Source organism: Excalfactoria chinensis, chromosome 22 (assembly GCF_039878825.1).
Source record: "Excalfactoria chinensis isolate bCotChi1 chromosome 22, bCotChi1.hap2, whole genome shotgun sequence".
Taxonomy (NCBI): domain Eukaryota; kingdom Metazoa; phylum Chordata; class Aves; order Galliformes; family Phasianidae; genus Excalfactoria; species Excalfactoria chinensis.
The window spans coordinates 3,914,620-3,931,363 of NC_092846.1; the positions used below are offsets into that span (position 1 = coordinate 3,914,620).

General features: G+C 45.0%; 1 protein-coding gene across 4 annotated transcripts; it reads left to right on the forward strand.

Annotated features, from left to right (window-relative positions):
- The first annotated feature begins 3 nt into the window (after window positions 1–3).
- Window positions 4–15,340, forward strand: CLSPN (claspin). 4 transcript variants are annotated; one of them, XR_011905760.1, is made up of 27 exons: window positions 4–225; window positions 455–549; window positions 1,066–1,189; window positions 1,500–1,951; window positions 2,328–2,495; window positions 2,833–2,922; window positions 3,147–3,219; window positions 3,425–3,533; window positions 3,733–4,274; window positions 4,640–4,831; window positions 5,609–5,790; window positions 6,187–6,389; window positions 6,549–6,613; window positions 6,883–7,088; window positions 7,473–7,633; window positions 7,730–7,956; window positions 8,194–8,308; window positions 8,381–8,462; window positions 8,776–8,867; window positions 9,344–9,508; window positions 9,607–9,728; window positions 9,809–9,936; window positions 10,118–10,229; window positions 10,547–10,629; window positions 10,840–11,001; window positions 11,214–11,415; window positions 14,916–15,340. XR_011905760.1 is itself a non-coding variant. In XM_072355442.1 (26 exons), exons 2-26 carry the CDS (start codon window positions 532–534, stop codon window positions 11,325–11,327), a joined length of 3,987 nt encoding a protein of 1,328 aa, XP_072211543.1. In that variant the 5' UTR covers window positions 4–225; window positions 455–531; the 3' UTR covers window positions 11,328–12,422. The 4 variants fall into 4 exon arrangements, 3 of the variants coding, with proteins under 3 accessions (XP_072211543.1, XP_072211544.1, XP_072211545.1); XM_072355442.1 differs by lacking the exon at window positions 14,916–15,340 and having other exon boundaries at window positions 11,214–12,422; XM_072355443.1 differs by lacking the exon at window positions 14,916–15,340 and having other exon boundaries at window positions 8,197–8,308; window positions 11,214–12,422.
- The last annotated feature ends 1,404 nt before the right edge of the window (window positions 15,341–16,744 follow it).

The window sequence follows — 16,744 nt, forward strand, 5'->3', positions numbered from 1 at the left end:
GCCCTCACGGCGCGCTTCGCTCCGTCCCTCCGTTCTAAGGCGGGTTGGGGGCACAAAAACCGCCACAACGGTCCGGATCTCCACAGAACCGGCACCGGTTGTGGTTTTTTTTCTCCCCTATGGCAGACGCAGCCCCTGACAGCCGTTTGGCTCCGACAGAACAACTAACAGACGCTAACAAAGCGTGTTACGTTCTGTAACGTGCGGACCCGCCATACCTACAAGGTGAGCCGGGGCTCACACCGGGCACGTTCGGTCACGGTACGGCCTCCGCAGGCCCAGAACCGGGACTGAGGAGAACCTAAGTACCTCACGGAGGGCGCCCGCTGTGCGAGCGCTGATTGGACGGTGCTGGAGAGGGCGGGGCGAAGAGAGAAAAAAACACCCAATCAAACACAGCGAAGGCGGGGCCTAAAGGAACGTACTGAGCGGTGATTGGCTGTTCCTAAAGCAGGGCGGGGCTAGGGCAGCGCGCGAAGACTCGAAGCGGTTCCTTACGCGGCAGCGCTGTGACTGAGGCCGGGCCGGGCCATGGCGGCTCCCGCTGAGGTGAGTCTGACCGCACCGCACGTTCATCTGGCTGTTACCGGGGTTATTGCAGGTCCCGTGAGCGCGGGGCGGCGGCGGGCTGCGATGGGCACCGAGCGGGACGGCGGCGCCTCCTCAGCTGAGCCGGGCGGCCCCGCACCGCCGTCCTCCCGCCTTGCTTCGGGACTGCACTTCCCAGCATGCCCAGAGGCGGCGCTCACTTCCGCCTCGCGGTGCATTCTGGGAGCTCGGGGGGCGGGGCTTGGCTTGGCGGTCCGTCCGTTGTGATGGCGCTTCACTTCCGCCTTTAGGCCGCGTTGATCGCAATTAGCTCGAAGCGCTGATTGATTTGTCTGCGTGTGAGTTACCTGAGGCACAGACACGTTTAGGTGCTAATAAAGACTGATGGAGCGTGTAAATAAATGCCAACAATGCGCGTGTGATCCTATGAAGGAGCTCAGGCGAGGCCTCGGGGTGGAATTGGGCCCTATGGGTGCATAAACGTGTTCCTAAGGACGGCTGCCCATTGCTTTGTAGCTGCAGGCAGAAGAGCTGGACCTGCTGAAGGCCCACGGCAGTGACACAGACAGCGGGCAGGGCAGCAATGAGCCCCCCTCACCCGGCCAACCACCCACCAGCACCACATCACCTCAGGACGGAGGTCTGTAATGGGGCTTCCCAATCAGTGGGGATCTGCTGGGCTGTACGAGGCCAAAGTGCCGCTTTTGGTTGCTTGGGATGTGACCAGAGAGCTGCAGATGTGAGAAAAAGGGGTTTCGAGATACAGAAAGGGAAGTTATAATTTCAAACGTTGATTTCACGCTGATCTAACTGATGCCAGCAGTTAAAATCATTGACATCTGTAGCATTTAACAGATACGTCACTTTATACGTAACCAATTGCTTGCTAATTAACCAGTGTAATGTACTTTTCCATAGCGCGTATCACTTCTTTTAATATAATTTGTCAGATTCAGAAGAAGAGATTGTTGTAAGTAGAAAAGCAAAAGGCAAGAAGGTGCTTCAGGACAGTGAAAGTGAAGATGGAGAGGATGGTGATTCTTCTATGCAGAAGGATGCTCTGGGTGGAGACAGAGAAAATGGAGAGGAAAAGGAGGAGGTTATTGCCCAGAGAAACAGGAAATCTCGGATCCGGCAGGCTGTGCTGGACAGCGATGGCAGTGACAGTGAGGACCATTTCCAAATTGATAATCATGACACAAGCAGGAAGTTTGTCTTGCCTGAGAATGAGCTGGAAGAGGAGAAACCGCTGAAATCTGGGAAAAAATCCAGAAAGCATAAACATGGTTTTGAAGGTGAAGCAGCTGAAAAAGCTGTAGGAAAACCCAGAAGAAGAAAAGAGAGGGAGAGAAGAGCTGAATCCATCAAACAGCTGATAAAAGAAAAGAAGCCGAGCTCAGAGGTATGTGCTTTTGGCAGGAAATCTCACATGCTTTCCTCATTAAGTTAAATGTTTATCAGCATTATTTAGTTTCGGTGCTTCTGCATCCTTCGTGTCCTCATTACTACAACAGATAGGGTATCGTATCCACAAGGATTATTGAGTCCCGTTTATTTTAGCTGTAGGGAACACTGCTCCATGAATTTAGCTTATCAGTTTTGCAGTGCTCTGAAGTAAACATGTCTGGCTTATGGGCAAAGCAGATGCTAGACTAAGTTTGGCATACCCGTTTTCTAAGTTCCTTTGAGATCTGTTGACAGTAATCTTAAATGCACATTGAAGAACTGAAGAGGAAATCCTGAAACAAATAATTCAGCTGTTTTCTTTCTGGGGCCAGCAGGTGGATGGTGGTGAGAGGTTTCCTTTTAATGACAGTGGATGTCTTCTTGATGACAAAGAACTTTTTGATAATGGCTTAGAAGAGGAAAATGATTCCTTCGCAGGGGACGAAGAGTCAATAGAGTCAATACGAGCTGCAGTGAAAGAGAAAATAAAGAAGTACAAGGTATAGCAATATAACACTGTTGGATATTAGCAGAAAGCATTTTATTTGAGCTTAGGTGAAACCGATTGTTCTGTTTATGACAGAGAGTAAAAAAGTCCTCTGTGTTTTGTTCTTGAAGATAGAGGAATGTGTTATTGGAAAGTTATAAGGCTACAATAGAAGCTTTGGAGATTTGCCATAGCGTTATACAGGATTTGTGCTCGTTGATGAGGATGTGTACAGATCCTGTTTTGCTGGCTTTGGTGACCAGTTATGATTCTGTTTAATTATATTGACTTGTTTGCCCTCGCTATGCCTGTCTATGTACTGAAATGAATCTCTCTTTTATGCACTGTAGAACAAAGAACGGTTTTCTGAGGATGAAGGCTACAAACATGTGTTTGATGATGATAATGAGGAATCTGCATTAAAAGAACCAAAAAGGAAGGTGAAGTATTCCTCTGTTGTTTGTTACAGTTACTCAAACCACTGGGAGTTCTTTGTGCCTTTTCAATGCTCTCCTATGCTTCTGTTGGTTTGCTGTTTTTCGATTTCAGTTGGTTGTTTTGTGCTCACTTCTTGTTACTTGAAAGAGGAAAAACAGTTATTCAGGGAATAGAGTCCCATAGTTTTCCATTCTGACTTCAGAGACCTTTCTTTTCTTTTCTTAAGGAGCGGAAAGCAGCAAGGTTGAGTAAGGAAGCCATTAAACAGCTACACAGTGAGACCCAGCGGCTTATTAGAGGTACAACTAAATTCTATTAGTATGTAATGGGGTTTAAATTAGTAAGAAATTCAAGGGAGAAATGGAAAGGATTTGTCTGAAAGTGTCTTTCTTTTACCTGGCATTAGTTACTTAGGGTTGAAGAGTAAAAGACTGCTTTTAATCAAGGATCTTTTTAAAGGTAAAAATGCCTTAGATGACTATTCAATTTTTCTTGCACCTTTAGAATCATCTGTGTCTCTCCCATACCATATGCCTGAGGCCAAAAGTGTGTGTGAATTCTACAAGCGTAGATCTCGACCAGTGTATGAAGGAAATGCCATGGCATTACTGAAGTAAGGACTTAAACCTTCCTCGTGTATTATCAGAAATATTGAGGATATCCCTACTTTGCTGAATGAAGTTCTCCAGACTTTTATCCTTCACCTCTTCCTACACATCAATAAGAGAAAACTATTTCTCTCAGTTTGTTTTCAGCCTTTTCTCTCCTCTCCTGATAGCCATAGATCAGGTATTTCTTTCTGCCTTCATTAGGTCCACTAAATACCAGTTCACCCTGAATGAAGAAGCTGAGAGCACGAAGACCTCAAGCACAGGTTGCAAAGATGGGCCAACAGAAGGTGGTCAATCAGCAGCTAATGAACCAGAAGCAAATCTTGGTGGAGATGTTGATACTGCTGCCAAGGATCCTCCCCTCGGTGTAGGGGAGAACTTGACAGAAGACTGTGCTGAAAAGTCCAGGAAGAACAATGATGATTCTCATAGTGCTGTGACTGTAGCAACTGCCAGTGAAACAGAAGAACGGCAATCAGTCCTAAGCACTGATTGCAGTGAACAGAAAGAGAGTGAGATTTCTCTACCAGTTGGAGGCAATGCCCTGGAGCAAAGAGGTGAAGCAGCATCAGGCCTGGAAAACAACCAACAAGTGAGGCCTGGATCAACAGCACAGCCTGAAAAAGTGAAGAAGTCCAAACTGGATAAACTCCGTGAGCTGGGAATTGATTTGACCATCAAGCCAAGAATCTGCTCTGGCAATGAATCTTTTATAAACCTCGATGAATCTGATTTGAATAAAGGTATCACTTCTATTTTTGTCGTACTGTCAGGTCTTAAGTAAGCAGAGTGAAACTAAATTTAAAAGGAAAACCTCTAAGAAGCATTAGAGCAAAGTCAGGCATGTTTTCTTACCATTACAGATTCTTATGTGTTTCCTTTAACTGATGCTGGAATGGGAAATTCTGATTCCTTAATACTCACATGCCTGAAGGAATGTTTACTCCATCTCTTTGTTGATGAGCCTTTAGTCTTAAATATACATGTTAGCAGAAATGTAGAGGTTCCTGGTGGCACTCTAGGAGTGCAGAGTGCAAGATCTGCTCTTGATACAGATTTAATGCTATCAAATTCATTTACTTTTCATGCAACCAATGTGGATTTAAAGAATTAGAAGCCTTGAAGGCGCGTTTCTTGAAGCACACCCTTCAAACATCGAAACCCAAAGCAGAACGGACCATAAACATGAACATTATTCGTAAGGAAACCACATCGGAAGGAAAGGAGGAACTAAAAGCAGACGTGGTGCCAGCGGTTTTAGCTGCAGAGAGCCTGGATGAAGCAGTCCACACAAAGCCAGGTCAGTCTGGGAGTTATGATGGTTGACTGGAAGTCACCCTTTATTTTTCTTTTCCTTGTTTCCCATTCTCCTAATGCTGCCCCGCAAAGAACAGATGAAGGAATGGTTTTCCAATGTATATCCTGTTGGGGTTTTTTAAAGAATCTTAATAGGCCTCATAAATAGCACTGGTCAATGTACATCAGGTTGCCACAGTCAGGTTATTCTAACTGCTTCTCTGAATTTCTCCCCATTTTTACCTAACTTATATAAACGTACATACATGCTGCTTTCTTCCATCAGCCCTTCTAAACATAACTCTCTTGGTATGTCTCTTGCAATTCCTTATTTCTGTATCACAGCTCCTAAATATATATATTTGCAAACCAAAATGTATGTCGAATGTGATTCTCACCCAGTATCCATGAAAGGAAATAAATTGTTTGGGCAGTCCTATGGGCTTGCACTATGTTGAGCTGCTTATAATTATTTCTTGCGCTATAACACATCTGCCCCTGGCAACTGCAGTTGTTCTTCCCAAAGAACACAGTGGAAAGACAGACTTTACTGTTATTCAGAGGGCCAATGATATTCATTGCCTCTCTACACTGAATTTATGGAAACCAACTCTCTCTCTCTTCCAGCTGACAGATCAATTCATAAAAACATTTTAAAAATGAGTTGTTTTAAAATTGCCTCAATGTATGCGTAGTTGCATTAGATTGGATGCTTAAAAGCAACAAGGTTCCGGATTCAACGTAGTGCATCTAACATGTGAATTCATTCATTTCTGTCCAGGTGAAAAGCTGCAAGTGCTGAAGGCAAAACTCCAGGAGGCCATGAAAATCCGCAGGAGTGAGGAGCGCCAAAAACGGCAAGCATTGTTCAAACTGGATAATGAGGAGCTGCTGGAGGAGGAGGAGGAGGAGGAGGAAGAGATGACAGATGAATCTGAGGAAGAGGAGGAAGGTGATCATGAGGTCTGTGTGCAACATGTTCAGATAACCCACTTGGATTCTCAATTCCAATTCTCCTCAATGAAAGTAGACTAATAACATGTACAAAAGATTCTGGTGCCACTCACACAAATGTCTTGTCTTGTTCCTAGCAGGGGAAAATGTCTATGGAATGAATGCATTCCTGATCCAGAGTAGAGTTTGCCAGTTTTTTGTTTTTAAAGAGGGTCAAAATAATGTGCCTATTTTGAGCTCTTCTATGCCAGCTGTCTTAGAGACCAATAGGGGTGGGGAATGGAAGAACTGAGTGTCACTCAGTGTTCTCCTCCATGTGTTAGAACATCTCAAAAAGCTTTCAAGGAAGGTGGCAGCTCAAACAATAATCACAGTCTATCTGCTGCATTTGGGGATGCTGTCTAGGCTGTGGAATCTCTGCTCGACGAGGCAGAGGAAGACAATGAAGATTTGGAAGAGAAACAAGTTGAGGATGGCGATAAAGAAACTGACAGAGAGTCAACTGATGGAGAAAAGGTGGAGCAATCTGTGGACGGTGCTTCTGTTCCCAAACTGCCTTCAACAGAGTCTACACTGATGCTCTTTAAGGACAGCTCCTCTAAAATGGGGTAAGACAACAAAACTTATAGATGTTCTTGAACAATATTAAACATGGGTAATATCCCTGACAGCTATTTTGATACCTCATTTCTTGCAATTAAGTATGATAGATAATGGCACTTAATCTTGTGTATATTAACAGGTACCTTTTACTTAATGAATTACAGGTACTCTCTTCCTGATGAGAAACACGATAGTGAAGAAGCTGCGGACAAAGAACCTACCAAGTTAGGTAAAGTAGAAGTGCTATATTAGCTGGCCTTCATTTTTACTTTCTTTTTCACGTGGCACATAGAGATGTTTCTATTTGGGATTTGTTTGTGAGACTTTTCTGATGTCACTAGCTGTGTATTTACGTGGTTTTGCTATGAAAGGTGTGATTGAAAACTTAAGAGAGCATGAAAAAAGCTAGAGGGAAATTAAAAGTAATGCTGGGGAAACAAATGTAATACTGGACCATAAGAGGGAAAATTAAGCATTGCGTTGAAACTTCCTTTTCAGAAGATGATGATTCATTTTCTCTACCAACACCAGCAAAAGAGAATAGCCATAACAGCAGCTTTGAGTTAATTGGCTCCATGATTCCATCATATCAGCCCTGTAACAAACAGGTGTCGCGTGGAGGGAACTTTTTACCCGCAGCAGGAGGTTTCAGGTCACCTTCCCCAGGCTTTTTCAAAACAAGCTTTATCAGCTCTGCTTCCAAGGTAAGGCTTCTGTCCCTGTCTCATATTAACACGATGAATAAATGTGTTTTATCCTGCCATATTTTTGGAAAAAATAACATGAGAAGAAGGCATCTAAACAGCTGCTATTGTATGAGTTAGGTTTCAGACTAGCAAACGTCCCTGGAGTTTAAAATGTCTCTCAAGTCTCAAAGAGGAGAGGCTGTAATCTGATTTTTGATCTCTGAAATGTGTCTGCTTTAAATATAGCGTTTGACTTCAGTGACTCTAGGATTTATCAGAGCAACTCGAAAATGCTTCAACGTCTTTTTATCCTGAAAATTATTGTAAATGTTTATCTGGTCCTCTCTTGATTTCTAGGGTTGCAAAGTAATTAATTGGTTTATTTTACCTTCTTTTACCTAGAGCTCCGGAAAGATGTCTGAGCCCTCTCTTCCCATAGAGGATTCCCAGGACCTGTATAATGCATCTCCTGAACCGAAGAGTTTATTTCCAGGGGCTGGAGAATCCCAGTTTCAATTTTCTCTGGAAGATGACACCCAGAGCCAGCTGCTCGATGCAGATGGGTATGTTACAGGAGTAAAGGATGATATTTTGTGCCCTTTAACAGAAGAAGAACATACAGAACAGCAAGATTTTGCTAACTACAGACTTTCTTTCAGGTTCTTGAATGTCGGACAACATAGAAATAAATACCAGTCCTCAAAGCATGGGCTGACTCTGGCCAGTATGGATGAGAACGCAATGGATGCAAACATGGATGAATTATTGGACTTGTGTTCTGGACAGTTTAGCAGTCAAGCTGAGCATGTGCCAAGTACCAGCAGCAACAAGAAACAAAACATGGAAGAGCTGCTCAATCTTTGCTCTGGAAAATTTGTGACTCAGAGTATGTCCTGAATTCTATTCCTAGCTTTGCTGCTGACTTGGTTTCTAAGCTTTACACTAACGTATGTTCTAGTTCTGGGCAATAATGCAGGATGTGGAACTTGTGAGACTTCTGAGATCTGTAATAATCTGTTGGTGCATGCTAGCTGTCATTTCTAAAGTGTTCTCTGACATTCTAAACATTAAAATGCACCTGTCTAATAAGTTGTCACGTCACAGTTTGTTTGGTTTTTTGTAGCAGACTCTCCCACATGGGCATCATCTGTATCTTCCAAGGCAGAGAAGGACAGCGACATAGAAGACCCAATGGCAGAAGCACTAGCACTTTGTTCAGGCTCCTTCCCCACAGACAGGTTAGCATTATTCCTCAGGGATTTACAGGAGCTTTTAGTGGTTGTTGTCTCATTTCACTCATTTCCCCCTAGGGAGGAGGAGGAGCATGAGGAGCACGAGGAGCTTGGTGATTTCCGGCTTGTAACAGACGACAATGCATTTGATAGCGAAGAGGTACAAAGTGATAAAGCAAAGCAAAACAGTGTGGCACTCTGACTGAGAACTCAACTTATCTACTTAATTCTGGAATATATTTATCAATGCAAAATACAGTGTCATCCAGAACAAGTTAATGAAAAAAACTGGGAGCGATTTAGACCATTTGAGATGTCTACTTAAGATCCAGAATGGCGTAATGTTAGCACAGCAAATCTTCTTTTAAAATCACTGCTGTTTTATTCTGTGTTTATGGACTGAGGGACAGAAGAAGCTGTCCTTACAGAGAACCCACTTTCAGATTAAACTTCATTTCCATAAACTTTCACAGGATGAAAAGAGTGGAGGTAGTGATGGCGAAGAAGCAGAAGTAAGTGATGAAGAAGAAGTGCTGAGACGTAGAGAGGGCTCGAAGAAAAAACTGTAAGTGCTAGTGGTTGGTTTTTGCATTGATGGTGTCACACTGCACAGGTTAACTATGCTGCTGGTTGTCTGGAGAGAATTCCCATTATAATTCCCATTACAGAGGGAAATGAAAAGGCCAGGATGAAAGCAGTGCAGGAATTTCTCCACCAAAATGGGGTTGCAATGAATCAGTGTCATTCTTCAAGTCTTAAGGTCTTTATTCGTTCTAGTAGGCAACACATCTTGTTGACGGGTTATCATCATCACATTTGGCAAGCAATTGACAAGCAGTCTAGTGGATGACAATAATTTGGGGGTGTTGTGTGTTGGCAGGCTCTATATGTAAATGTGCAAGAACTTTCAGGTCTTATGAGTCACGCTTTCTCTTTGAGAGTGTGTGCTAATCTTACATCCAAAGATAGACCTTACTTTCAGAAGACTTAGAGCGTAAGAATTGATCTACCAAACTAAACTCTACTAACATTCTTTGACAGAAAACTGGAGGATTTCATGGAAGACGAGGCAGAGCTGTCAGGGAGTGACGTGGGAAGTGAGGATGAGTATGATGGAGAAGACCTGAATGAATACGAAGAAGAGATTATTGACGAAGAACTCCCTAATGAAGCGGAATTAGAAAGTCAAGTACAGAAGTTACACATGTCAGTGGCCACATTGGTGTACATTTGTGTGCGTGGGTGAAGTTATGGCTCTTAGTTGTAATCTGCACTAACCCTCTCCCTTTTGTTTGCATTGACAGGAAGGCAGTGCTTGATGATGACAAGCGTCAGTTACGCTTGTACCAAGAGAGATACCTCATTGATGGTGACCTACACAGCGATGGCCCTGGCAGAATGAGGAGGTTCAGATGGAAAAACATAGGTGCCTTTCTGATCCATAGATAGGAGATGGGCTGAAAGGTTAAGAGAGAAGATTTGTGATTACTTATTCTCTTCTTCTAGATGATGCTTCCCAGATGGACTTGTTTCAGAGGGATTCTGATAACGAAGATGAAAATGAACAGTTTGATGAAACAGAAGTAAAATGGAGGAAAGAGAGGTTTGAACGAGAGCAGTGGCTTCGTGAGCAGGTATTTGCTACCAGAAAGGCATCTTGTTCAGTCCTTTGTACCATTACCAGATGTGACATTCTGGAAACAATATTCATGGGTTTATCTTTATAATGGAAAGACGTGGTCTACTTCAATTACTGAATGTTCATTCTTAGTACGAGCTCTTTCAGTTTTACAAAATATCTTCTCTCTGCTACAGAAGGAAAAAAATAAAGAGCAGGAGGAGGAGGAGGAGGAGGAAGACATCGGTGAGGACAGTCAGTTCATGAAACTAGCCAAAAAAGTAACTGTGAAGTCCCTACAGAAGAAAGGTGGGTTTGTCTTCTTTTGCTGAAGTGACAACCAAAGAAAAGAGAGTTTAACTTCCAGTCACTGGTAGCTGGTAGAAGTTTGACTCTTTCAAGTGTGCAAAACTGTTTCGAAACCAAATTTTCCCTTCTAAATGGCAGTACTAATTGACAGAGTGATCTTCCCAGTTGTGCAGCTCATGGTATAATTCAATGCAGATTGTTTAGGGCTTTTTTCAGTCTGCAATGTGTTGTCAATTCTAAATTCCTCGGTTTGATATCAAGTTGTATTCTTCCAAACTAAGTTCAGAAACTGACATTCTCCTGTTTGTCTCTGCTAGCAAGCCCTGCAGTAGTGGTACAAGATGCAAAACTATTGCCCAGGAACCCATTTGAAACATTCAGACCTGCCCGTGACATCCAGGTTGGTGTTGGTTCTCAAAAGTGTTATTTCCTACTGCGTCTGTCTGGAGACCTCAGAGTCAGCAGAGACTGGTTTGTAGACAGTGAGGAAATAGTGGTAACAAGGAATGTTTTGGTACACAATATTCTTCTCTATTGAGGGTAATCTACTGCTGAAAAGAGCTGTCTTGTTGCATTAAACCACTCACGTGAACTTTTCTTTGTTCTTCAGATTAAAAACGGGTCTCTCTTGAACAGACCCAAAGATATCCTTCAGAAACTAGCGGCAATGTCAGATCTTAATCCAAATGCACCTCGGAACTCCAGGAATTTTGTCTTCCACACACTTTCCCCAGACAAGAATGAAGAGACAAAGGAGAAATCAAAACATCAGGTAAAGATCTGTGTAGGAATGCTCCAGTCCTGTCGATTATTTGAACATACAGACACCAAATGCTGCCAAATAGTTAAGAGCACCACTGTTATAAATATCCTCAACGATTTCCTGTGGTGCAGGAATATGAACTCACACCAGATAATTCTGTCATAATTCAGAATTCAATCTTGGGGTACTTTGTGTGTTCTAATTACTCTGTTTCTCTGTAGGTGAAGAAAAGAGGTCCTTCTGCAGCAATAACAGCTCTTCCCAAACGACCCAGGGTTGACAGCACAGAGCAAACGAGTCAAAGCCGAAGCATATTCCAGTACTTGGAGAGCTGAATGTTGTTATGTAGGGCCAGAAGTTACATCTTGTCTCTCTGTCAGTTGCAGGCTGATCTGCAAATCTCTGCCAGCAATCATCAGGAAGGTAAACAAACTGCTGTACGTTGTTCTTCCTGCTTTCTTCTTTCCAGTTCTTTCCAAGCAATGGTCAGGTGTGCTCTCGTTTCACTCCATGGCAATTGGGAGCACGAAGTCTATGCTTGGTTTGGAATGAATGCAAGCTTGGTCTAAGCATTAAGAAACTTAACCACCATGAGATTCTGTGAGGATGGTATATGTGCTCCAGTGTTACATTTTCATCTGGAAGCATCACTGTTGTGATGCAGAAATGCTGCATCAAGGCACAGATAGGAAGTATTTCTGCAGTTCTAGGTAAGAAGAAAGCAGTGTTAATTACATTAGGGTTTATGTTGTTTGCACTTGCAGTACTAAGGAGCCACGGCTTCCTTCAGTGTCTTATTTTCTGTTAAGCATTTATTAGCTTCTTAACTTCAGAAGCTCTAATTTACATTTGTAATTAATTTATGTTCTTTTAATTAGAAGACCCCATCCTGTTATGAGGCAATACGATAGGAATGCCTTCCACACCTTCTTTTCCATATTCATACACACGCATATGAGTAACAGATGTGGGAGAGGAGAAGGAGGTGTGCAGGTTGGAGCTTTCATTTTTGCTTTCTTCTGCCCAACTGGAAAGTGTTGTAAATTATCTCACCCCCCATTTTCATCCACACTTTGCTCTTCCATCACAAAGCCCCCATTTCTGAGCAGTAAGAAACAAAGAGCCCTCTCTGGAAGGAGGGTATTAGAATACAGAACCATCACAGCTATTCTGAATAGCATGAAAGGAGCTAGAGGTGGAAGATGCAGCATTTCTGACCTTTCTGAGGGTATGTCAAGCATGTTTAAATTAGATGCCATGTTGTGGTAGCACAGTGGCCTGCTCTGTAGGACTAAAGGCAGTGTCTCACCCTGGGGTTGCTCACTGTCACAACTGTGTACATTTTGTAACATCTCAAGTATATGCCCAGTGTGCGACGTGTAAAATATTTTACTGTATATTGTGTTTATAGAGAACTATGGTACCAATTGCAGTGCAATTTTACAATAAAACAGGTTTTTAATGTACAGGATTTTACTCAGCTGTGTGCACGCCTTTGTTTTCGTTGGGTTTTTTTCCCCCCGAGATGTTCATCTCTGTTATTTTCTGTCACTGTTGTTTTGATTTTCTCCATTGCTGCTTCCCCATCTCGTGTATCCACAGCTGAGGCCGCGGCAAGGAACAGTTGCAGTGCCATTGGAATACAACAGAACAACCCTCTCATGTTTACTGGGGCATAAAGTCTCAGATCCTCAAGTCTTTGACTTCGGTTGGATTCTTAGGGCTAAGAACTGGATGCAGATACGTTTCTTTTTGCTGCTCCAGTAGTTTTGGTTTTGTTCCTGGACAAAACTTACTGCACCATTGGCTCGAGGCATGCCTACCACTGCTTGGACCTGGGTTTGAACTGTGGCCGAGTTGTGGCATCTCAATCCAGTCCCTTAGAATAGTGGGGTTTTGTTTTGTTTTCCTCAAATATTTCAACATCCTTCTTTGAGGTTGTGTGCAGAGCAAGGCTGGAGTTCATTCCAGCTGGGCACTCTGCTCCTGGCAATGCCTGTGCAGCAGCTTGGCTTCTGCAATGCTCTGCGTGAGCAGAAGCTGCTTTTAAATGAAAAACAACCCAGTGGTTTTATTTCCAGCTGTGATGGTAACGTTGTGCCAGCTGAGAGCCCTCTCTTACCAAGGCCAAAAGGTGAGTGTGCAAAGGATGAGAGCGATGTTGCACACCAGGGCCTGAGTGTCCCTCTAAGTCAGGAAATGAGGAACTGAAGGTCAGAGGAGCAGCACAAATGGTTTGTGTTAGATGTCCTCTGAAGGACAGCATAACTGGAAGGAGGTTTCCTCCTTTTAGCAACAGTAGTTTGTGGTTTCTACACTGTGCCAATTCAGCAGGTTTACTGGACGGAAACATGGAAAGCTGCAAAATTCAGCATCTTTCATTGATTTTGCCAATCTGCCCACCACTAGGGAGCAGCAAGAGAATGCTCTTCCCCTAGCAGAAGAGAAAGGACTTAACAATTAAAGCTCAAACTGTGCTCTGACTGGAAGGGGAATGATTGCAGTTTTCCATGCTCTGTGACGTTGCAAAGATTTCAGTTCACCTCTTCCCTAATTAGGGCTGTAATTGCTGCATTTTTTGCATTAGAAGGCTTTAAAAGCCCAATTGAGAAGGAACACCTTTAGAGGCTGTGCCATGGGGCTCTCAGTGCCATGGGGCTCTCAGTGCCATGGGGCTCTCAGTGCCATGGGGCTCTCAGTGCCATAGGGCTCTCAGTGCCATGGGGCTCTCAGTGCCCTGCTCAGCCTGCAGCGGAGCTGTTTGCTTTGCTGGCCCTTCAGAGCAGACCTGACCCTTCAGGAAGAAGATTTTTGGCTTGGTCTGGAGCTGAGCGCTCAAGCAGACATATTCTATGGGGCCCAAAATGCTCCAACATTGGAATGCATCCCTTTGGAAGGCGTGAATCTGGTGATTGCTGCTCAGAATAAATAGCATCTCCTCCACGCTGGTGTTTCAGGAGTTTGGGGTTTGTCAGATCCTGCTGTTCCCTACTGTGTGATGCTGGAGATGTTGGTGGTGTGGGAGGAATTCTGCACTGGGTGCAGTGCTGGAGGAGGCAGCGATGAGGGGCTGCTCTGCATCCTCACCTGTCTGGCACATTCGCTCTGCTTTGCCTTCTCATTTTCAAGTATTGATTCTGCTCGCCCCTCCTGGCGCTGACACCGCACTCGTGTTAACAGGGAGAGAAATCTCCCTGTTGCTACAGGGAGCGCTGAGAGCCGTCCCAGACTGGGGGAGATAGAGCTGAATGCTGGGCCGAGTGGACAGCAGCAAAGGGGTGGGAATGAGAGGAGCAGAGGGGTGGGATGGAGAACCCCACAACCACAGGGGGGGCAGCCATGGGCAGAACTGTCTCTCTGGAGCACCCTGAGCCTGCAGGAGTTGCTCCCACTGCTCAGTTCATTGCTTTTCCCATCTGATTGCATCTTGGGTTCATTCCTAGCAGCCACAGCTGGGAGTTGGGATGGTTTTGTCTCGGTGTGAGAGCCAGCTCTTGCTGGGACGTGTGGTTTTCATCCTTGCTAAGGAGCTGAGTGAGCTCTGTGTCTTTGTGCCTCAGTTTCCCTTACCCCAGGAGGATGGAACAGCACCTTCCAATGTGCCCCCTGCACTGAGTGCTGGGCACAGCACTGCCTGCTGCAGTTCATAGGAACCCGAATTGTTGGGAAAGAAACTAAAGCAGAACTTAAGATCAGAGGGAAGGAACGGCCCTCAGTCTGCACTAAAGGTTAACATTGCAGACACGTTTATAATCACCGCCTTTGCTGCTGTGTGGCTCCGTGGGGCTCCAGGCACTCACTGCATCATGTCTTCTTTTTGCCTTTCTTCTATTTTTTTCCTCTTTTAGCCAAGAGACCAAAAAAAAAAAAAAGGAACTATTTGTTTGTCTTGTCTAATTTAATTTCTGTTATTTATCAAACAGACAGGTTATTTGGGAAGCCAGATGGACCCGGGCTAAAATCATCTGTATTTCCAACATGTGAAAAACGATGTCAGAGTGGACACCTGAAGAGAGACGTGCTGTGTGTGTGGTGGGTGCTCAACACACAAACTGAACCTCAGCTGCCCCGGATCCCCCATCAGCCGTCCCAAAGCCATCCCCCATCAGCTGTCCCAAAGCCATCCCCCATCAGCCATCCCAAAGCCATCCCCCATCAGCTGTCCCAAAGCCATCCCCCATCAGCTGTCCCAAAGCCGATGTGAGGGTTAAAGGATAGAAAGAGCCCCAGGCATCCACTCGTATGTGGCTGGGGACAGTTCTGGAGCAGCCCCGTGGTGGCTGTTTCCCCTTGCTGGCTTTTAACCCTTGTTAGTAGCTGCACTCGTTCTCCATTAGAGATGAATGGAGCACGGCTCTGGGCCCATAGAAATGCCTTTTGTTTGCGTTTGGCTTTGGAACAGGCAGGTGATGTGTTCAGCATCCCTCTCTTTTCCTTCATGGTGGGGCTCTGTGGGAAATACCCCCCGAGCCTTGGGGGACAGGGCTGCCTTTATTGGGTGAGCTGCAAAGCAAAGCTGCTGTTCCCTGCAAACTATTGGTCATTAGTCCTAACGTTAACACAGTGTGTGCTCAGCGTGGACAGATGTTCAGTCCTGGCGGGTTGTTATTTGCTCTTGTATCATCCAGAAATGCAACTGATGGCCAGCTCCAGCAATGCTCCTCCATCCAGCAGAAACCTGACCCAGCTGTATTGAAAGTAGAGCCCGTGTGGGGTTGCTTTGCGTGGCAGAGAAGCAAACCTTTTACAAGAGGTTAACTTCCTTTTTAAGCTCACATTTCTCCCCTGCTCCTCAAGGCTGTTCTTAGCAGCCCCCTCTGTGCTGCTCCCCCCGTGGTGTCCCACTGGTTACCAATAGCTGATGCTCTTCATGCAGGCAGTGATGGAGGAGCAGCCCCAGATGCCCTCATAGGGCAATGCCCCAAACCTGCAGTGGTGCTGGGAGCCCTGTGGGCTATTCCAGGTGGTACTTAATGGGGAGAGGCCCCCAAGGAAGGTTCCCTGATGTCTGGAGCTTTGCTGTGTCCCTAATTTCCAGCCCCTCGGGTCAGTTGAGGCAGGTTCCTGCTTAGAAAGTGCAATTAATGGCTGAGGTGCTCAAGATATTAATAGATGGTATTTCCACATTCCTCTTTTACATTAAGCCTTAAGGGGGGCTTTGAACACCCCCCGACCCTTCGCAATTAAATACCAGCTTAGAAAAGCAGTTTGCCCTTCCTTCCTTCACACCCAGCCCAGCGCTGTGGGACGCTGCCCAGCTGCAGGATGCTCAGAGGGCACATCTTGCAGTGCTGGGGGGCACAAGGGATGCTCGGGGTCCCTACACCCCCATTCACTGTGCAGGCACAGAGCAGGCGCTGCTTTGGCACTCCCCCACGTCCCCCCTCCCCTTCCCCGAGTCGCTATGAATAAATCATTGTTTTATTAAAGAGAAGCAGCTGCTTTTTTTCCTTCCTTTTTTCTTTTCCTCCCCCCTCTCTCTTCTCTTGGACCCTCCATCCCTCTCCACGCAGCCCCCTTGGCACATGCTCGAACGCCAAAAGCCCCATTGATGGCCCCCGGAGCATAGCAATTGATACACAGAGATCCCCAAATCCTATTCAGTGCCCGCTTTTCTGCACGAGCAGCCTCCAAACAGCTCATTCACTGCTCTTTTTGTCACCGGGGTTAAGTGGTTAAGTGTGTGGGGATCCCATAAAAGGCCTTTACTCCATGAAAAGCTATATTTACATTGTAATCACCAAAGAACTGT